The 20,768-nt window shown below is 57.2% G+C and overlaps 1 protein-coding gene across 1 annotated transcript in view; it reads left to right on the forward strand.

Moving 5' to 3' along the window:
• VAC14 (Vac14, PIKFYVE complex component) overlaps nucleotides 1–20,768 on the forward strand; it is a 95,306-nt gene that overhangs the window by 67,086 nt on the left and 7,452 nt on the right. Inside the window, exons 10-12 of the mRNA XM_026084897.1 lie at nucleotides 15,162–15,336; nucleotides 17,791–17,909; nucleotides 20,307–20,386. Of these exons, the coding sequence (XP_025940682.1) occupies nucleotides 15,162–15,336; nucleotides 17,791–17,909; nucleotides 20,307–20,386 (374 nt within the window). The remainder of the gene's footprint in view (nucleotides 1–15,161; nucleotides 15,337–17,790; nucleotides 17,910–20,306; nucleotides 20,387–20,768) is intronic.

Genomic DNA, 20,768 nt, shown 5'->3' on the forward strand with positions numbered 1-20,768 from the left:
CTTAAGATAAAAATACTAGGTCAGTCTCGCTGCAGGGTTGTACTGTCGTCATGTTCATGTGAAGCACGAAGGACCTCAGCTCTCAGCTGGTTTGTCCAAAAGACTAATATAAATTTGTGCTGCAGGAAAACAAAGAGTAGCTTTGGCCTTGCTGGGCTTGAATCTGTCATCCTGGTATATAGACCAGTGGGTTTCGATTTGTGCACTCCCAGATTTTCCATCAGGTGAAAAGAATCTCTTAGAAAGGCCCCATGCACAGGTGGCTCTACAATATGCATGAATTAGCTTTTTGCCTCCTTAGAAACAGGCCTCTCTCCCCAAAAGCCTGGCAACTGTGGGTCCAGATGTCTGCTAGCTTTTCATCTGCTTTTAAGGTTGCTTGTGGTGGTTAGAGTTGAATATATATGTTGCATTAGGAAATGAGTTCTGCCTTGCAGTGGTTCCCAATCCAGGGGCTACAGAGCCCTTGGCCAATAGCAGAGAAAGTTGATCTCCATCTACTGCTCTCTGCTGTGCTTTGGGATTGCTGGGGATCCCTGCGGAGCGCGTTACGGAGGAGACGGCTCCGGCCCAGCGCTGAGCTGGCACTGCAGCGTGTTCAGCAGTTGTTATGTTAATGGCTTCTCCGGAGCAGACACTCCGTGGGAGGGTTTTCTTGTTTGCAGTGAAATACTCTGCACCTTTTTCTTTTCAAGCAAAACTGTCTCAGAGGTTGTCTCTGGCTTCTCAAGATCTGGCACACAGCCGCTCGTGGGGGCAGAGCGTGCAGATCTCTCCCCATGCTGGTCCTGGCAGCCGCTTGGAGAGCTGCGGTCAGTCAGTCCTCAGGCTGACAGCTCCAGGCCCGAGCTGGTGGCAGGAGAGGCCATGGGTTTAGCTAATTTTGCTGGGGGAATGTGATAGTCATCCTGACAAGCTGGATGCTCTTTGGTCGGGATGGTGAGCTTTTTGCTGTGGGCCCTGTCTTCCACCGGGGCTGGCTCGAGGAAGCCCCGGTGGCTAATGCCAGGAGCCACCCCAGCGAGACTTATTTCTTGAAGGAGCTGCCCCCATGCAGCACCCCAGAAAACAGAGACATCCAACACACCTTTGGCTCTGAGAGAGATGGAAAGCAGAGCTATAGCRGCAGCATCAGCGGAGGAAGAAGCAGTCGGGGAAGGCTGCGGGGAGGCAGCACTCGTAGTCTTCGCTGCACCGGGATGCACAAAGGCAGGCTAGTGTTAGAAAGCCGATCTTTACCCAACCCCCAGGGCTGCAGCTGGGCAGGAGGTGGCTGTTGCAAGCTGCTAGCGCTCTGGCCAGCCAGGAAGCACCTGGGCACCCTGGGGAAAGCTGGATGATTTGTACACCAGGGGGTGCCACCCTCAGGGCACGGCCTTGGGTGACCAGTGCAGGTGATGGGGAGTGAGCTTGTAGCRCAGTGATAGGGGAAAGGAAGTTCTGTCTTTCTTTGCTGGGCTCGATACTTGCACAGTAAACTAGGTCTCCCAAAAATGCACTCGCTGTTCCCATTGATCAGCTCCCTTTGATCTAACGCTCTTATTCTTAGTTGACCTGACATCTTAAAGAGCAAGACTTAAGCTGTTAGAAGCCCAAGGGCTTCAATGTCAAGACATCAAGAAGAGTCCAAAAACCACATGAAGCAGGAGGGAACTGGCATGAGTCCTGCTTCTGCTCACGTGTCTTCCTGGTGCTGCTTGTGGCTTTGGCAAGCTTTTTGGTCATCTGGGGCAAGCCGTGACAGCTTCCAGCTCCAGAATTGTCCTTCTGAAGAACTTGCTCATGCTGCCCCAGTTGCTTTGCTTGCCTGAGTCACACTTGGTGATCTTCCCATGGTCCAGCAGATGCTGTTCTGGATGCAAGTGCTCCCAATCCAACATCTTGGTCTTCCCTCCTCCTCTCCATGCGTATGTAGATGTAACTTGTCCATCTACTCACTGCTCTGGGGTTGAGTCTCATCTCCTGGGACAAGGCAAYGGACACAGAGCTTGTGCCTGAGCCTCCCCGTGCTGCTCACCRCCTTCCCCCTTACCTGACCCCCTGTCCCTGCTCGCTGGGCTCTGCCGTTCGGCGGGTCACTGGGTACATGGGCTGCGCTCTCGCACCGTCCTAGCGCGCGGCGCCCGCAGACTCGGCCCCGGGAGGCAGAGGCACCCAGAGCTCATTTGGGGAACGGGCTTGGCAGAGGCTTTCCTGGGGATGTAGATGGTGCCTGGGGGAGGCAGGGAGYCCCCTCTCCTTCCCGGCCCTGCCTCTCCCAGGCCTGCAAAACGAGACCCAGTTCTCTTAAACTTTCAAAGTGGTTAGAAATTCTCTTGCATTAAGCGCTATGAATTTTTTAAAGCGTGAGCTGTCGGGGTTGCCATGGTTTCCGTTGCCCTGAGGAGCACGCTGCTGAGGACCGATTCTGGAAAGGGGGAGAAAAATGGAGGACTGGGATTTTTTTCCRCCGCGGTGGGGAAGGAAGGGGGGAAGAGCACCCTCGCAGCGTTCCTGCTTTCCCCTCCCTCTCCCCTCCCCTCCCCRGCCTAATTTTATCTGGGCTCTGAAGGCTGCTTCCTCTGCAAATTCCTAAAGGATCCCAGCTGTTGAGCCAGCCGCGGATGCTGCTTTTCCCGGCGGGATGGCTTTGGGGGGCCGGAGCTGCTCTGCCCCGCGTTCGGCGCCGGGGTTGTGGTGTGCGGCCGCGGGGCTGCAGGTGTCCTGGGCGCGTGGGTCGAGCCGGGGCAGCCCAGCGGGAGAGCAGCCCGTCCGGCCTGAAGCAGTTGGAGGAGGGAGGAAATGGCAGGAGGGCTGTGGCGGGGAGGAAGGGTGGCGAAAAAACSCCTTTGGAGGAGAGGAAAAGGGAGCACCGGAAGAGGAGGGTGGGGGAGGAAGCACGGCAGGGCACTGCCCTCCTCGCGGTGGAGCGCAAGATGCTCCAGCRCGGCGCGGATATGCCGGCATCTCGCCGTGGAGAAAGCCGAGCCGGACCAGCCGCTGGCGCCGGCTGCTCGAATTCGGTCAGCGCGGGTGGGACATCTCACGCCTCCGTTCCCCGCTTTGGGGGGCAAGGTCAGCCCCTCTCCGTGCGCCGATGCGACGGCACGCTGGCCCAGTTGCTTAAAGTGGGGCGAGAAATTATCCTATCTATGCTGGGCCCCCCGTGTATATATAGCACTAATAAAAGAAATTACTGGAGCACTGGCTGGTACTTAATAAAGAATCACCTGCTTTATTTAAGCATGTGGCGAAGAAGGGGGGGGGGAGCCCGAGTGGAATTTGCTGTGAGGACTGCGGGTGTTTTGTTACAGTCGCCGCATATTTGTCATGGTGCGATTAGTAATAAAACGCTGGAGCGAGTCTTTGCGTTAAAATGAAAATTGCGCTTGTATTAATGCAGAAGGATGTTGCCGAGCGTGACCGAGGCGGGAAGGGGGGGGCAGCCCTCTCCCACCCAGCGGGACTCTCGCTGCCCGGGAGAGGGGAAGGTGGTTCCGTCGGCATTGACTTTTGGTCAATCTGCGCAGGGTTTCCCTGGGGGGAAACCAGAGTTTCAGCCTTCCCGGGGGCCCCTTGGGGCAGCTTTGCACCGCTTCCAAGCCCCGGCCCTTTGCAGAGCGCGGCCGGCCGCCGTTCCCACGGGATCGGGGGGCCGAAGCGGTTAAAGGGGCGAGCCGGCGGCGATGGGCGCTCTGACAGCTCGCTGAAACAATGTTTAGATTAGCCCCGTTTCCAGGCGTTGCGCTGTCAAAGCAACAGGGCCGGGAGGGAAGTCAGGTTCTGTCCTTAATTGGAGATGTGTCTCTGATCCAGCCTGATCCCAGCGAGCCGTCCCAGAGCCCCAAGCCGCGGCGAGGGGGAGGACAGCGTTGCGGAGGTGGCCTCGTGGCAGTTATCTGCTCCCCGGGGAGGGCCGCGTGCTGGGGCAGATACGCCGGGGGGCTGCAGTGCCGTGGGTGCTGGCCCGTGAGCTGAGCCCGCTGGCCCGGCCTTGCGCGCTCGCCCCATCCACAGGGAGGACCTGGGTGCTGGAAGTCCCAACCACATGGTGCCGAGCGGCCTCCTCGCTGCCCCTTTGCCCGTAGCTCCGGTCTGAAGTTGTCCTTGGTTCTGGTGCACCATCCCACAGCTCCTTTCCCTTTGCCAGTGCTTTCTGCCCATCTCCTTCCACCCTTGAGCCCCGGTTATTTCATCCATCTGATTCCTTCTTTGAGGAAGCATCTGAGATGCTCCACTTGGCGTTTGCCAACCCTGGACCTCTCAGCAGCACGCGGAGTCCCCGAGGGCTGCTGGGCCAGGAGCTTGCTCTCTCGGACCTTGGTCCTCCCTTTGCTGGTTTGAGGCACAGTCCTCCCACCTCCCCGCCGCTCACGGCTGCCCAAGCAGCACCGCAGCCCGTTTCCGAGCTTCACGGGCGCTGCGTGACGCAGCACGGTGGCCACGGCCCGTCCCCTTGTCTGCCAGAGACGTCCCTCGTTCTGGGTTCCCGGCTGTAGCCTTCATCACCTGAACATTTCACGTTGAGCGTGGCCCTCATGGGGACGAGCTGCCTCCTTGTCCGGGGTGCGAATACAGCGCATGTTAGTGTGGGTGACGGGAGGGAAATCCCGGGCCCGTCGGTCCCCGAAGGCTTCGCCTGGCCTGTCGCCTTGCTCTCGTTCTGCCCTTTCCCAGTGTTTATAGGGAAGCGGTGACACGAGGCTGCCCCTCGTAATCCTGTCCACTGGGCTCCCTGCTCCAGCGATCGTTAGGTTGATGGGAATTTGTTACAGTTGACTTTGTAGCACTGGAGGCTCGGTGACCTCCGGATCTTGGGGGATTTGGCTCCAGAGCGATGTTTGAGTGTAGCCTGGGGACGAGGTGGGGACCCGTTAGGGCTCGGACTGGCACAGCATGTAGCTCTGCCCCCGAGCTGCTCTATTTAAAGAAGGCCACTAGCTGCCTCGCTTAGTGATCTGGTCCCACTGCTGCATGGTCCCCGGGTCCTGATGCCGGCAAGAGTGGGTGGCAGAGCACTGCTAGTCCAAGACTTGCACAAAGTGGCCTTGTGAACCTCCATCCCTCCCCTCCGGCTGGATCTCGGCACGGCTTGTCGCACCGGTGCTGCTTGCACAGGGGACACGGGACGGGCGAAGGGCTGGGTGGCACAGCACCCACCCAGCGTCCACGGGGCTGCCCTCTCCGCTCCCGTCCACTCCCTGCCCAGCTGCTGAGCGATTACCCGCCTTGGTCAGCTGCCAGCGCATTTCTTCTGCCAGGGGGAACCGCCGCAGCTGTGTTTCTCATACTCTCGCCAGAGCACGGTGGTTGCTTTATTGCAAAGCTGACTCGGGAGGAGCCCCCTCGCACCCCTGGGTACCCACGTCAGCTGCAAGGCAAGCCAGGTCCAGGCAGGGGCTGTGGGAATCTCGCCTGTCCCTCCACCTTCTCCCTCATCGCTGCTGGGTGTCCTGTCTGCGTTGGGTGCTGGAGGACATGTCCTGGTGGAGGACAGTGCTGGAAGGCACTGGGACAGTGATGTCCCTGAAAAGCTGGTGCCAAATCCTGGCTGGGCTGCAAAGCTGGTGGTGACCTCCATGTCTCTCTTCCCCATCTGGGAGAGGGGTCCTTTAGGGTAGGATTTGCCCTGGTCTGTGCATCCCTTTCTCACCATGTCCTTTGAAGGTATGAGCTCCCATTTGCACGTGAATTTTGCTTCCCGAGCAGAGGGAAATGCTTCAGCATCGGGGCTTGGGAGCATGCTGCAGCCCCCGGCGTTCGCCCTGGGAGCCTCCCTGCAACCAGCAGCCCAACCTTTCCCAGCCCTCCAGCCTCTGCAGCCAGCCGTGGTGTCCCCTCTGTATCGCAGGAGCTGCAGGTGACCTGCTGGGACCTGGCTGACCACGCTGATCCCTCGGGTGGCCCCTGCTGCTGCTCAGCCCCCATCTGTCTCGCTGCCCCGGCGCGTCGGTGTTTGCCCAAGGCAATGGGCAGGGGGGCTTCCCGGCGCCGCGCCGCAGGCGCTGCCTCCCGTCTGCCCACAGCCGTTTGCCTTGGCTCTGTTTAAAAGGCTGATGAACCCTTTTAATTTAAGGAGTTAAATTTTAATGGCCTAAATACCACACTTCATTATTGCTGCCATGTGCCTGCTGGTGCCGAAGAGCTGATGGCTGCCTAGCGTGCGCAGCTTCCCGGGAATAAGGCAGCGTGGCGCGAAGAGGCTCTCCACGCCTGCAGCCTCCGCCGGGGCCCTTCTTCCCTGGCGGAGCAGGTCCCCCGGGGCCGGCCGCCTGGTTCCCCCTTTGCAAGGGCATGCATGCGTCTTGTTTGCTTGCCACTCTTGCTCTCAGAGACTGCCGGCGGGTTCCTGAGGTCCGTCACCCAGCTGGGTGGTTTCCTTGAAAGCTCAGAAAATAAGGCAAGCGCTGGTGCACAGGGCTGGGATGCAGCAGGGCGGCAGGAGCTGCCCAGGAGGCTGCTGCGGGGGGTCCGGGCGGGCGCTTCGATCGGCACGTCGGAGCGCCTGCGGCTTCCCGTTGCACGGCAGGTGGATCGATGGGCGAGCTGCAGCCAGCGAGGTTAATAACCGGCTGCTGCACGGCACAGCGCAGGCAGCCGCGTCCAGCTCCCGCCACCTCTCACACATTGTTCTCCTGCGGCAGCAAATGGGGACAAAAAAACCCAGCGCGCGCATGTGTGTTTTGGGGGAGCGGGCATGTGACAGGGCTAATAGCTCCTTTGGTGTGGAGCTAGGAATTGATTGCGCCTGGCATGCATCGTCTCGGTGTATTGTTATTGGGGGGGGGTTGGCCAAAATTAGCTTAGCGCAGGGTGGCCAGAGGAAAACAACTTGCTTMCGGGCTCTGAAGGCATAGGGTACGTTGCTCACGAAGTGGCACTGACGTGGGGATCTGAGACTAAAACTGATGGTCTGGAGCTTGCATGAGCGGGTCCCGACGCCTTTCAGCTACGGGGTATCACTTAATGCTACAGCTGATACAGTCATGCTTCTCCAGTGGTCCCTGCTCCCACCTGGAGCGCCTTGGAAAGTGGAGGGGCAGGGCCGAGCCCAGGTCTACTGTTGAAAATAAAAGCTTTCATTGAAGATGCTTGTGCTCCACATCCCTAGGGTCTCATCTTCTGGGGATCTCCAGCAGATTTTGCACTGCACCCTTGCACACGTAGGCTTCTTGGGCTCTCCTGGCTGCCCCTGCTTGTGTCCCCGTCASCTTCCTGACTCCTGCCACATGAACGCCAGCCAGAGCAGAGTTTCTCCTGAGGGAGCTGCTGTCTGGCCAGGTTGGGTTTGGTATCCTTGCAGCCGTGATGCCCGTAGGTGACACGTTTGATCACCGGAGGGGACTTTCCTCACTGCATTTCAGCTGCATGGGCCAGGGTAGCTGGAGTTTATCCACCACTGCCCGGGGCAGGAGAGAGTTTGGCACRTCCCGTTGCCAGCAGGGAGGGCTGCATGGGTGAGTTGCTTCACGGCCACCTTTCTCCTGGCAGACGCACATGACAGGAGCAGGCAGGACAAGGACAGGGGCCGGGGGCACCGCGCACACCAGCGGCTCTCGTGGCAGAGCACTAGCTGGCACAGGGGCACCCTCAGTCTCACCTGGGCTCATATTCTGGCTCCTTGCAACACTTGGAGAGGTGTCTCCCCACAGCCAAGGGTGCCGCGCCAACACGTCTGGTGGSAGCTCCTTGCAGGCCCAGCGTGCCCGTGCTGGCCCTGCCGTGTCTGTCTGGCCATGAACTCCCTCCCCTGCCCCTGGTTGTATCAGGCAGACGTAAAATGCCGCTGGAAGACGCGATCTCCCTCCTTCAGGYGCTGCCTGGGTCATGTCCCTAGCGTGGACCTACTGCTGTAGGACCTACTCTTGTAGGTCCACGCTAGGGCCTGGCCTGGGCATGCAAGCCAGGCTTTTCAGGGCTCACCGCCGCTTTCAGGCGACGTAGGCGTTTTAGGCTGTCGTTCGCAGTGTTTGCTGTGTTGTAACCGGACGTCTTATCAGGCCTCCAAAGCCGTGCCGAAACRAGCTTTCAAGGCAGGGTTTTCCAGGAGCTGCTGCTGACTTACCCAGCTGCAAAATGACAAGCGGCGGGGAGTCCCGCTGCCGGACCTGCCGAACAGATTTGGGGGTTGAAAGTGGTCCTTAAAGCAACAGAGCCCGCGCGAGGGCTAGCCCGTGCCTCTCCTGCGCCACGGCTCGGCGTGGAGCGCTTCTCGGCCTGCCGGTAGCCGCGCTACTCTGTATGGGGCCAGGGAAGAAAGCGGTTAGGTTTTTAAGTCTTACAGCTGTTAAGAAAATCACATCTGGTTGGTTTTTTCCTCGGTGCCTCCAGCTCCGGCAGACAGGGGAGAGCAAAGGGTTCGAGGTGCAGCTCTCCCTCCTCCTCCTGCAGGCGATGTGAATGGGGCAAGAAGCTCCTAAAATTTGCAGGTGAGGAGCAATTTGCAGTGCTGCCTTGGGCTGTGCTTTGCGCTCGGACAACCCAGGGCAATCAGGAGCGGGACGGATAGCCCAGACCCGGAGCTGGGACACCCACCTGGCCACCGCAGGCGGTCGGTTCCCTGCCCTCTCCTGCTCTTAGCCACAGTCGGTGGCCACGGATGGCCACCAAAGGCAGCCCTGTCCCTCTTCCCCCATTTTGCAGAGGCCCCCGGAGTCCTCTGGCATCTCGGCTGCCGCCTGGTGAGTCGAAGGCACCTGTCGCCCTGCGGCCCCCTTCGCCTGCCCTCCTCCGCTCACGTTCTCCTCGTGCCATGGAAAGCCTGCCCGGGAACGGCTCCGYGCGGCCTTTCCCATGTCACCGACACGCGATCCGCCCGCGCCTGGCGGTTGGCCTCAGCTGCTGGCTGCTGTCACGGAGGCCGGCAGCTGTGCGTTTGGCCAGTTGTCCCCTCTGCCATCGCTTTGGGGAATTGGGGCTGGGGGGCGAGGAACCCCCTCACCCCCGGCTGCCGCGAAACGGGGCGCTGGGCCAGCCCCTGCCCGCACGCCTCGGTCCCCGCGAGCTCCCGGCACGCTGCCGCTGGGCAGGGCTCGGCCCTGCGCTGCCCCGCTCCCCTCGGATGAGGGCTGCGGGTTTGCCTGTAAATATAGTGTAACGCTGGGCTGGAGGGCGAGGAATGCGAACCTGAGCCGCGCCGGCGAGGGAGCAAAACCCGCCAGGCGGGCTGGAAAGCAGAGCTGGTACGTGCACGGATCTGGCTGCGCCGGTGGTGCGTGGGACAGAGCAGTACGCGCCTGGCGCGTGCCTCGTCTTGTCGCCTGCCGCCGGTCCCGGCTTCCCCTGCCCGCAGGGGCCTCGTGGACGCCGAGTAGAGAACAGGCAAACGCGCTGGCTGGAGGCCTGGCGGCATCCTCCGGCCGGTTCCCGGAGAGCTCCTGCAGGCGGGTGGCTGGAGCGAGGGCACCCTGGCGCGGCAGCATCGCCAGCAGGTCCCCTGCTGCCAAAGCACTCCAGTCCRGCACACAGATTGGGGGGCGACACCTCTTTCCCAGGAGAGGGGAGAAGGTTGGACAGGAGGCATTTGGTGCTCCATCACGTTCCCTCAGTGCCAGGACGGTAAGGCAGGAGTTGAGCAGGGGCTGAGGTTACCCAATTTCACCTGGGCAGGCTCTTTCCTTCCAGAGCTTTTAATTCCTCCCCGCTCTGTGTAAGAAAACCCAGACTCAGCCCGCAGACAGACACCTTGGAGCTTTCCTTTCCCACCTTTAGGCTAAGTCCTGGGCAGAAGTTGCTGGAGGAAAGAGGACATAAAGCAAAGGTGTGTACGTGGGTCTCTGCTGGGGGAAGGGGAGATGTGCTGTGCGTAGCTGTTCCTTTAATGCAGAAYGTTTTCCAGTTTCCCAATGCCACCAAAAGGGGGGAAAAAAAATCCTTCCTCGCTAATCAAAACCAGGCCTGAAATTAGAAAGCAGTTTGTATTCAGRCTCCTGCTTGCTGGGAACAAGGCATTAGCCAGCAAAATGTCAGAGCTTCTATTTATGGAAAATGATTCCTCATTTTTGATCAAGGGGCGGTGGAAGTGGGGGGAATGGGGGCTGGACCAGAATATTTTCCTTAAAATGCCTGCTCTAGAGCGTAGGCGTATGAGGGCAGCTTCGGAGGTCACTGAAGTTCCTTCAAAGCTGCCTTCCYTGGCGCTTTGCGGAGAGCTTCCCAGAAAGCTTTCCAGCGTGATTCTTGTTTGTCTGCGCTCATCTGAGTTGCTTCGTAGCCTTTATGCCTGGGAGCTATAAAAAACAGGCTCCCCACTGGCCCTGTGGAGCACAGTGGACTCAGCCTTGCTAAGCTGYGTCCGCTGGGTTGTCTTTGGCAGGGTGGAGAAGGGGAATGATGTCCTTTTACAGCCGAGGCGGCAGAAAGAGGCAGGAAGGACCAAGAGAAGGAAGGTTTAAACCTTGACTTTCTCCTCTCTCCTCCAAGGATTTGACCAGGTTGGATTGTCCACAGTTGCATCTAGAGCTTTCCCCAGCCTGATGCACACCTGGGCTCAGGTGTGTGTCGCAAGGCAGCTCTTGGGTGGGCACAGAGACGAGCCGGGGAGCTGCAGGGAAGGGGTGTGCGCAGGTCGCAGGCAGCAGAAGAGCAGTTTCCCAGCTGTACTAGCTGTGGAGGCAGAGGTGGAAGATGCTCGACACTTTGCAATTAGTCCTGTTCAAGTTTGTCTCATTAAAACTCTCTCCTCGTTAAGCTGCAGGGTGGTCTCGGGAATAGTCAGAGCTGAAATGTCCTGGAAACTGTTTCTCCCTGGGTATGTTGGATCGTGAATCTGGAGGAGCCATCTGCTCCTTGGGCACTGCTGGTTCAAAGAGCACACAGTTAGTCATCTGGAGAGTGGACTTGGGGCACTGGGGTGTTGGAGAAGGGTAGGAAGGAGACCAAAACGTCCCGCTTGATAGTCACATGCTCAGGTTGGAAGTGCCCAGGCTGGAATTGCTTTTGGGRTTTGCTCCACCCTCACAGCACCGCCGGGCGATCCTGCCTGCCTGTAGTGCCGAGCTTCCTTGGGCAGGCTGGCTGCAGGATGCAGCTATTGATTTGCCTTTGGCTCCGTCGGGTTGGACTAAAAGTATCTCAGAACATGGGCTGGTTTCCCTTTTCTCCACCAGCTTTGGGGCTCTGGGGAGCTCCTCTTTGCTGCACAAGTGCCCCTGGATCTGGGCAGCTGGGTGCACGTTCAGGTGCTTCCCAGCCGCTTGCTTGAGGGGCTGCTCTCTGCTTCCCCGTCTTTCCCTCGATGCCTCGCTTCACTGTCCCATTTCTCTCCCTCCTCCAGCAAGTCCGTGCTGGAGCGGCGAGAAGTTGGGGAAGCGTTTCATCCCAGCAGCCTGTGAATGCAGCCACTTACGTAAGAATAATTGGGATAAATGAGCTTATTTATCACTGCCCGCTCCATTTTAACCCAGTCCATAACGAATGTTAGATTAGGTTACATAAACCCCCACACAGAGAATCTCATTGTCAGGCAGCGGCTGCGTCACTAATTGCAGGAGCGGGGCCCGGGCGCTCCCTCCGCGCGTCCCCGCGGCCGTGCTCCGGCGGAGAGGAGCCCCTTGGGTGCTGGGGCTCTGCAGAGCCCGCGCTGGGAACGGAGGGTGCAAAGCTGCCTGCTAGAGCCAGGAACCGGGAGGAAGTTGCGGGGGGGKTTCTTCCCCCACCGCCTTGTTTCAAACGCGTTTCTCCAAGATCTTGCAGGGCCTCGGGTGCAACGAAAGCGTCGGGCAGGAGGGCTCAACGCACTCAGCTTGCGTGTGGTGCTCAGCAGCTCACGGGCATCCTCCAGCGTGAGGCTGCCTGCAGGCCGTGTCCTSCCCGCTGCTGCTGAAGGAGAGCCACCGGGCAGAGGTGGATCCGTGCGGATGGAAAAACCATTTCTCCATTGCCCGTTCAGCTTTATCGTCCTTTTCTGAGGTGCCCGTGGGGGCTCTTTGTGTCCTGGCTTTCAAGGACGGTGCTAATTGATGGCCTCTGCGTGCCGGGAGAACGCAGGAGGCCCCAGAGGCTCTCTGCTCTCGCGCTGGAAGGAGCTCGCTTGGCAGCAGGTGTCATCACCTCCCTGCCCACATCCTCCTCCAAACTGGTAATTAATTCACTGCAAGCCGGTCCCTGGGGCACYGCACTATTAACCCCCCTGTGCTCAAAGGCAGCCGCTTGCTGCTGGGTTTCTGAGGGCATTGGATCCATGTCAGGAAGCCTCTGCCTTCTGCTGCGCTGGGTTTATTCCCGTAGCAGCCTGTGGCAATGCAAGTAAATCAGGCCTCCCGCTGGGCTCTCCTCCATCCCCTGCCCGTAGTGACTCTGCGAAGGACATGAGACCAGATTGACCACTGCTTCCTCCTCTGAAGCATGCCCTTGACCTCGTTTGGGGACTTTCTACCTGAAGTACCACGTTTGGCTGATTCGCRGCTGACTTCACCCTGTGCAGGAAAGCTGGTCGGCCACCGTCACGGCTGGTGCTCTTTCCACCCGCGAGAACCAGCCTTTTCCTTAAGCTGGAAGGGGCACTCCAGCACTCTGAAAGCCTATGTGTGATGTGAGCTGTCCTAAAGGAATAATTACACAAGTCGTGGTTGCATGCTCTAGCTGGGAGTCCCAAAACACCTACTAGCCGGTATCACGCTTCAAGGTGTGGTCTTACGTATCTTCTTATAGCCAGGATCCTGCTTGTGTAGCAGTACCTACACGCAGTACACGTTTGTATGGCCCCAGGCACCCTATAGGTTCAGYGAGAGGGAAACATCTAAGCAGCACTGGCAAGCCCTTGCTTTCAGCAGCAATCGGTGGCTCCTCTTCCCATGGCTGCCAAAACGGCGCTGGGGCCGGTCATTCCCACACACCCAGAGCATGCTCTTGGCAGGTTTCATGTGTTGCCCCACCACTAACCATGGAGGTGGAGAGCTGGAAACTCTCCTCCTCCTGCCCTTCCTCAGGGTGCAAATCACCCCAGCTCTGGCCCCGGAGGGTTTCAGGTGTTCCTCCCACATCCCACGACAAGCTGGCCAAACTGYGACGCGCTGAGCAGTCAGCCAACGCCTCGTTCTTCTCCCACCCACCCRGCAAAGCGGATGCTGCTTCTTTTGCGTCTTAAAATCCTCTAAGATGCCTCCAGGGGGAATTCAGTTGCCAGTTCAGATGATCTGGTGCTGAATACTGCTTCGTAGGCGGCTGAGGCAGAAGCAGTGGAGCTCTGGAGAAAGCCAGCACCTTTCCCGGYTGCAGAGGTTTCCCATAAGCTGGTGGAGGAGGCAATGCCCCCAACACTGATGCACATGGAGCATCCCAGTTTTTGGAGAAGGGAGCTTGTGACACCCACGCTCAGGAACGTGTGTATGTGCCGGGATGCTGCGGAGGTCTGGAGGCTCTTCTTATCCCAGRCTCTTTCCCTTTCCCCACTCCCAACTCCACGCATCCCTCATCTCTGTCGAAGAATAAGACAGGAGCCTTCTCCATCAGGGCTCAGCAAAGTCTGGGTGCTGGAGGAGCTGGATCAGCTTTCCCCAGTTTTTTTGACGATAGGCCCAAAGGGCTGAGCCCGCAATGGGCAGCGTTTCAGGTGTCCTCAGACAAACCATCCAAAAACGCAGGAGCTCGGCAGCCTCGGAGCCACGGTGGAGAAAAACAGGAAATTATAAAATCCAAACAAATGCTGAGGAAAATCTGGTTTTCAGTTTCTGACCTAAAATGTTTAAAACCTTGAGAATGCCTCAGTTTATTAAGCACGACATTCCTGCTGTGACCTGCCGAACCCCTGCGGCAGAGCCGAGGGGAGGCAGAGCTGCGCRGAGCTGCAGCGCCGGGTACGCGCTGCTTTGGGGTCTGTCGAGACCCCGTGCCGAGGACCGCAGGGTGGGCTCCTGGCTCGGCTCTTGGCTCCCCTTCAACTTGCCGTGCCTCTGCCTTAGTTTCCCCGATTGCAAAACAAGCCTCCTCGCTTCTGCAATGTCCRGATAGGGCTGTCCTAACGCAACTAGCATTAACCACTAATCTGGCGCATGCCTGTGATGTTACGGTCCTGGCCTGCATGTCTACATCGTGCAGTTGCTGTAGCTAGCTCTGCGGAAATGTCAGCCGAATGGCTCGGCAGCCATCAAAACAGAAAATCGAGTGTTGGGAGTAATTAGAGAGGGAGTAGCGAAGAAAATGGAAAATATCGCTACGCTGCTGTATAAACTCCCAGCCTGCTGGCATCCTGGATACCATGTGTTGCTCTGGTCCCCTTCCCACCTCCGTTGCAAAAAAGGCCTGGTAGAATTGGAAGAGGTGCAGGATAGGGAGAGCTCAAAGGCCTAGAGCCCTTCAGTCCAAGGCGAAATCAGAGTTAGACTCTTCAGCCTGCAAAAGGGAGCAGAGAGGGAGACCTGAGAGAGGACTAAAGGCCCTYGCGGTGGTGTGGGGGTGTCAGCAGGGAACAATCGTGCCTTTCACAAGAGCTGGGAGGCAGCAAATGAGGCATGTTTAAAGCAGAGGCATCTTCCAGGTTCATTGATTTGAACTCTGGAACTCCTCGTCACAGGATTTCATGGGGACAGAGTGTGGAGGAGTTCAAAAAGCAAGCAGGCAGATTACTGGAAGAAAGGGGTTTTGTACACAGAAAGACGGTCTCTGGCTCCAGAGGTCCCAAATTTCCCAGTGCTGGGGGCTGGGAGGGAATACTCCCAAAGGATTGCTCTGGATTTATCATGGTGCTTACACTTCCTCCCTACCAGTTCACCAGTGTCAGAGGGATACTGGCCTAGCTGGTCTTAAAATTTCATCTGTAACCATGCTACCGCACGCTCCTTACAGTTGTCAGGGTAGAGATTGGAAGGCAACGCTGAGAACTGCCTCTAGAGAGATCAACGGGAGCCTTGAATCAGCAACAAGCCATGGTAGCAGGTGCCAGGGAGGTCCTGGACCRGCATGCTTGAGGATGCATCTCAGCAGCAAGAAGGAAGGGGCACAGTTCCTCTTTTGGCTGTGTCCTAGTCTGAATATCTGAACCCTATAAACRCAGAGTCTGATCCTGCCGTGTAACAGCTCGACTCTGATGCCAACGTGCAAGTTTTTCCAACCTCTGATGTCCCCATGTTTATCATTCATGAGCCTTTTTGCAGGAAAGATATGATGTGTGGTCTCAGGTTCTCAGCTGCACTAATTAACCATCACCCCCCGCACACCCTTTTTTTATTCTCTGTCATACACAGGCAGCTCTGTCTGCTTCTGAATGCAGAAAATATCTTCCACTCCATGGCAGACATACTGCTTCGCGAAGAGGACCTCAAGTTTGCCTCTACGATGGTCCATACCCTGAACACCATCCTGCTGACGTCCTCTGAGCTTTTCCAGCTGAGAAATCAACTGAAGGACCTGAAGACACAGGTACGTTGAGTGGGAGCACTATCTGTGAGAGCAGGCTCAGCTATGTCTTGCACTCATATCAGGGGATGTGATGAGGGTGACAGTGAACTGAAAGCTGCCTGGAACTGCATTTTGCTGCTTAGGCCCTGTCTGGCTGATCCCAACAGCTCACCTTGGGCTGGCTCCTTCATTACTTCTCTCTTTCTGCAGAAGGAAAAGGGGYACTTTCAGCTTCTCCCCACCTGGACTGCAGAAATACAAACCTGGGGGTCCTTGTGTTTTTTCTGTTTCTTATGGCTGTCTCCTGGCATGCTCCAAAGAGTCTGTGGCTTCAAAGCTTTTGTTCCAGCTGGGCACGGTCAAGGGAGGAGCAGCGGATGAGGAAGCGAGTGTGYGGTAGTTAAGATTCAAACTTCCTGGACCTGACCCCAGCATTTCCCTGAGCTGTTCATTTAAGAGGAGGTCAGGGCAATTGCCTGTTTTGGATGAGTTTATGGTTTKCTCAAGCTTTGGTAGACAGCTGAGGCTTCATGTTACAGTGCTGCAGGACCTTGGGTGGAAAGCCATCCACATGCCAAACATCTGGCCCTTGTAAAATAAAGGAAGAACTTTTCTCTGCCCCTGCTTGAAGATGGGATGGCTCCCATGTGAGTTTGGCAGCTGAGCTGTGGTGGCAYGTCACTGTCTTCTCCTGAGAATGCCAATAAGCCTACCAAACATGGCCAGAGAGGCGTGGGAGGCTGTCTACCCTGCTCTGAAACAGCACTACCTAGATTTCTTGGTTCAACACTTATCTAATGCTTTCTTAAAAATCTCTAGCTCTGCAGATGCCAGGCCTGCCCAGCAATCCATTCCTGTGCTTCATCAGCCTCCCTCCCAGAGGCTTGTCCTGAATGTGAAACCTAATCCTTGATAATTAGCARCCCTAAAATACTCAATTTTCCGGTGCCATTCACTCTGGGATAGGCTGCATGGGCTGGGGACCAGAGCCTTTGGAGACTAAAGGCAACATTATTGCAGGAGCAGAGCATTGATGGGCTGTTGGATGTTTYATCTAAGCTTCATTTTGAACATTCCTTGCTTTCCTCTGATATTTTTCTATGCTTCAGCTCTTCCAAATGAAGCAATGTCTTCCTTCCTTCCTGAACACCTGCCTGTTCCCTTTTGGGCACTGCCTGTCCTGAATTATGACAGTGTTTCCAGRCTCCTTTGCAGGGACAGAATAGCTCCATTTTACAGATGGGAAACTGAGGCAGAGAGGTGACTTGCCTGAAGCTAGTTAGAAATCAGTTGAGCTGCTGTTCCCCAGAGTCCTGGTCCAGCTCTTGGCCAAGATGCAGGTTCTGTGGGCAGGTATTTGAGTGAGCGCTGACTGGCAGTGAGAATCGGTGCACAGTCATACTCTCCAAGGAGCAGGGGGACAGCGTGTAATGGCTTCAGGCAAGCAGGATGGGTGGAAGGGCCCTAGGAGGACATGTCCAACTCTGCTTTCCTCTCCCCAAGGGAGAATGGGATCTGTCCCCCTGCATCGGAGAGCAGCCCTTGTGTAAGCTGATCACAAAGTCTGCRTGTTCTCACAGCTCCTGTACGGCCACCCGAGCCCTCAAACAGCTGCCACCTCCCTCCCGTCCCCCCAGCATGCTCAYTAGGAGACAGGTGATGGCAGGCAAGTTCCCTGCAAAACCCCGATGGTCCCTCAGCTGTTCATCCCTGGAAAACGCTTGCAGTGTTTCCAGAGCAGCTGCTACTGCTGCCAGCAACGGTGAAGTCCAAGTGAGGCAGGGAGAGGGAGAAGGACTTTTCCTTGTAGGTACCGCGTGCATTTTGCTGAAGGCCAATGATCGCAGTGGTCTCTCTCCTTGACTGGACTAACTGCAGTCCTCCAACCTCCAGTTGTCTTGGTGGCCCTGCGTGGTCTTGGCAGCTGAGCCTTCAGGCCCCTTGTTCAGGKATTTTTATCTCTAGATGTGTCCTTGCAGCCCATGTCTGGGAGCTTGAGAGCTGTGTTGCTGTCTTACACCTAAAATCGAGTCAAAATGGTGCTACTTGGCTCAGAGCTTTGACTTGCGGGCTGTGAGGTGTCCCCTGGTAGGAATGGCAGCTAAGAAAGCGTGCCAACAGGCATCCCGGGGGCTGCATCTCCAGCCACCCCTCCCCTGCAAACACACACCACTTCTTTCATATCTCCTGAATTTATCAGCATATGTCCARCCACAGCAGCTGCTGTGAGGGCAGTCAGGAACATGAAGGCAACTGTGGCCCAGGGCTGTGGTCAGCTTATGTGTCATTTAGAGCCTGTTTGTATATTCAGATGTCTAGAAATGTCCCATCATATCTTGGCAGGGCTGGGATTGTGGCTTCCAAGTCTGGCTGGGCTGACAGTGTCAGTCGGTGTTGGGGACCATGGCTCCCTGTACCCTGTCGTCCCCTGCTCCAGCTGGTGGCCTAACCCCTGATTGCTTCCTCTTTCCCCAGGAGAGCCGTAACCTGTTCTGCTGCCTGTACCGTTCTTGGTGTCACAACCCTGTAACAACTGTGTCCCTGTGTTTCCTTACCCAAAACTACAAGCACGCCTACGACCTCATCCAGAAGTTGTATCCTTTGAGGGTGTTTCTGCAGGACACCTACGAGATGGGGAGCAGGCTGAAGCTGAAGGGAGCCTGCAGGCAGCGGAGATTAGCCTGTAACCACCACGGGCTGCAGACCTTGGCTCCCAAGGCTGGAGCCGTTGCAGGATGGTCAATTTGGATGGGGCTCAGGAGCTTCCAGGTGAGGATGCTTACAGTGCACTGGGTCAGTAGCAGCCTGCTTTTCTCCATGTGCTGCTTCACCACTGTGGCCAAGGGGTCAGYGGTAAGATGCCAGAGTCCAGTTGGTGGTTTTAAATCCCCCGAGTCCATGAGGTGTAAGAAAACACCCGTCATCACCAGTGCCCCCTCCCTGAAAGCAGAGCTGGACTTGCCCTCTGCTCTGGGTCCCTCGTGGCTTGGAGTGTGGTGCCCACCCAGAGACAGGGACRAAGCGGACATTGCCCGCTCGAGTGGCCAGGCAGGGCCCTGAGCTCTCCTGGCAGCCCTGGAGCTCTGCCTGACTCGTAGTACCTCTGGGCTGTCTGGTGGGCACCCGCTGGGCTGGCCCAGCCGCTGCTGCCTGTCGCTTGCCGCCCTCCTGCAGCCCATCATTACCGGGGCGCGTCCCTCCGCCAGCGGCCTGATGACAGGACAGGACGGCATTTCCTGGATGCAGGCCAGATCTCTTTCCCTTGTGTTGGCTTTTGTGGTGTAAAAAGAGGAAAGCATGTGATGGCTGAGTGCTGACCTTTTTCTGCACAGGAGCAGCTCAGAAGGGGAGGCTCCTCAGCACCTCCTTCCTCCCAGGAAGATGAAGGCTTTGGCCTCCTGGGCCAATCAATGTCCAGTAACACATGCAGAGGAGATGGTTTCTTTTCTTCTTTTTCACCTCCCTGCGTTTCCTTAAATGCCCTGTCCTCAATCCACTTCTTGGTGCGCCCCAAGAAGTGACCCACCAGGCAGCTCCCAACTGACCCCTTGGCTTCAGGGCTCTGCAGCAGCCGTGCCGATCCTTGCCTTCCTGTTTGTAGCTCACTCCAGGCCCTGACTGCTATCCTCTGCAGAGACAGAAGAGGAAAACACAGGCTTGGCCCCGAATCACTGCCATCAAGGTAGAACCCAGCACTTAGTATGTGTGTGGGAGCAGTGGATACCTCCAGGCAACCTCTCCAGAGCTGGAGCTCTGACTCAGCGTGGCTGAGGTCCAGAGAGGTTACGTGGAGGAGGGCTCCCACATCTGCTCATGCAGACAGACGAAACACTGATGCCCCTTTTCTTTTCACATTTACTTGTGTCTCCTCCCATGGTATCAGCTGAGCCCACTGGCCCCTTGGGATCTCACTGGAGCTGCTCTTTGGCTTTCTGCAGCTCCACTGCAGGAAGGAGAGGTGCGTTCCAAGCCGCCTCCCTTCCCTCTGAAATCCTGGCTCCTTCCCCTCCGGCCAGGGTGCAACCTCCATCATCTGTTAAACAGAGGTTTTCYGCACTCAGCCGCTCTGTGTTTTTGGCCCCTTTTCCGAGCTTCTCAGAAACGCATCCTTGTTTAGCAAACGCAAGGCAGAGGCAGCAGCCAGGCCCCAGCCAGCGTTGTGTGGTTCCCGAGCAGTTCCAGTGAGATCACCGTTTATGCGGAGCGTAATGATTATTTTCATGTGCCAGCAAAATCTGAGACTCCCTAAGTATATTTCCATGCGAAGAAGCTTAATAACGTTCTCAGTTACCCTTTCTAATGTACGCTGGCATTTAGCTTGGGGGACAGGAGCGCTCTGCATCAGCTCGGTGCCATCCCCATGGGCCGGTGGTATAAAAGCAAGTGTACTCTCTCGCTTCCTCTTCTGTCGCAGTGATCTATAAGACTCACTCGCTGTAAAAGCTGCTGCTGGCTTGAAGGGCAGCCTGACTTTCTTTCATCTCTGTCTGGCTGTCAGATTTCCTCCCATCTGCCCTTGACCACCCTGCAGACCTTTCAGCCCCGAGCTGACTGTGCTGCTCTCTCCTGCGGGGCAGCTTCTTCCCCTTGCTGCACTGCTTCCACGCAAGCCCTACGTTCCCTGCCCGTTCGCTTCCTACAGGAGCCGCAGATGCAAGGRAGGGTTTGGGAGAGCTGTCATCACGGGCTCAGGGGAACGCTGGCACGGATAATAACTGAGAGATTAAGCCRCAGCAAGGGAGTCCCTGCTTGGTGTGCTGCCCAAATCAGGTCTCTGCACATGGCTAAGCCAGTTCCCATCAGCCCACGTGGAGGGGAGCAGTGTGGAGGACCACTCTTTGGGGTCCTGCTACAACGAGCATCTCCTGGGAGAGCTAGCTGCTGCTGCGTGGCATTACCAGCAGACAGGTCAGCTCAGGGAAGGTGCTTTCCAGAAGATGTAGTGAAATGCCACCTTCTTCCAAGGTAGCATCCTTAACAGCCATGTCCAGCGGCGATCTGGAGGTCACAGTGGATTTCCTCACCGAGGTGGACAAGCTGGTGCAGCTCATTGAGTGTCCAATATTCACATGTAAGACTCAAACCAGCCATTTCTGGCTGGCTTTGGAGCGGCCAAATGCGTGTTGGGGAGGACTTGGGGAAGGGATGGCAAGTGCGTGCGACGCGTTCGCTTGGCTCGGTCACCCCAGGCACATCCCCTCCCCACTCCTTCATCGCAAGTGGCAGCACTGCACAAATAAATAGAGCAGAAGTTATGAGACTTTTTGCTGTGAGCTGTGCCGAGACCTCYGCTAGAGCTGTCTGTCAGGGGCAGGCACGCTGGCTGGCTGCGGAGGAGGCAGCTTGCCCCGAATATATAGGTTAACAGAGCGAGCGGCATTGGCACAGAACAAAAGGCTGGGAAGGGACAGGGGGAGTCTGGGCCAGGCTGAACATCTCCGGTGGTGCGTGTG

Source organism: Apteryx rowi, unplaced genomic scaffold (assembly GCF_003343035.1).
Source record: "Apteryx rowi isolate R43461 unplaced genomic scaffold, aptRow1 scaffold_653, whole genome shotgun sequence".
Taxonomy (NCBI): domain Eukaryota; kingdom Metazoa; phylum Chordata; class Aves; order Apterygiformes; family Apterygidae; genus Apteryx; species Apteryx rowi.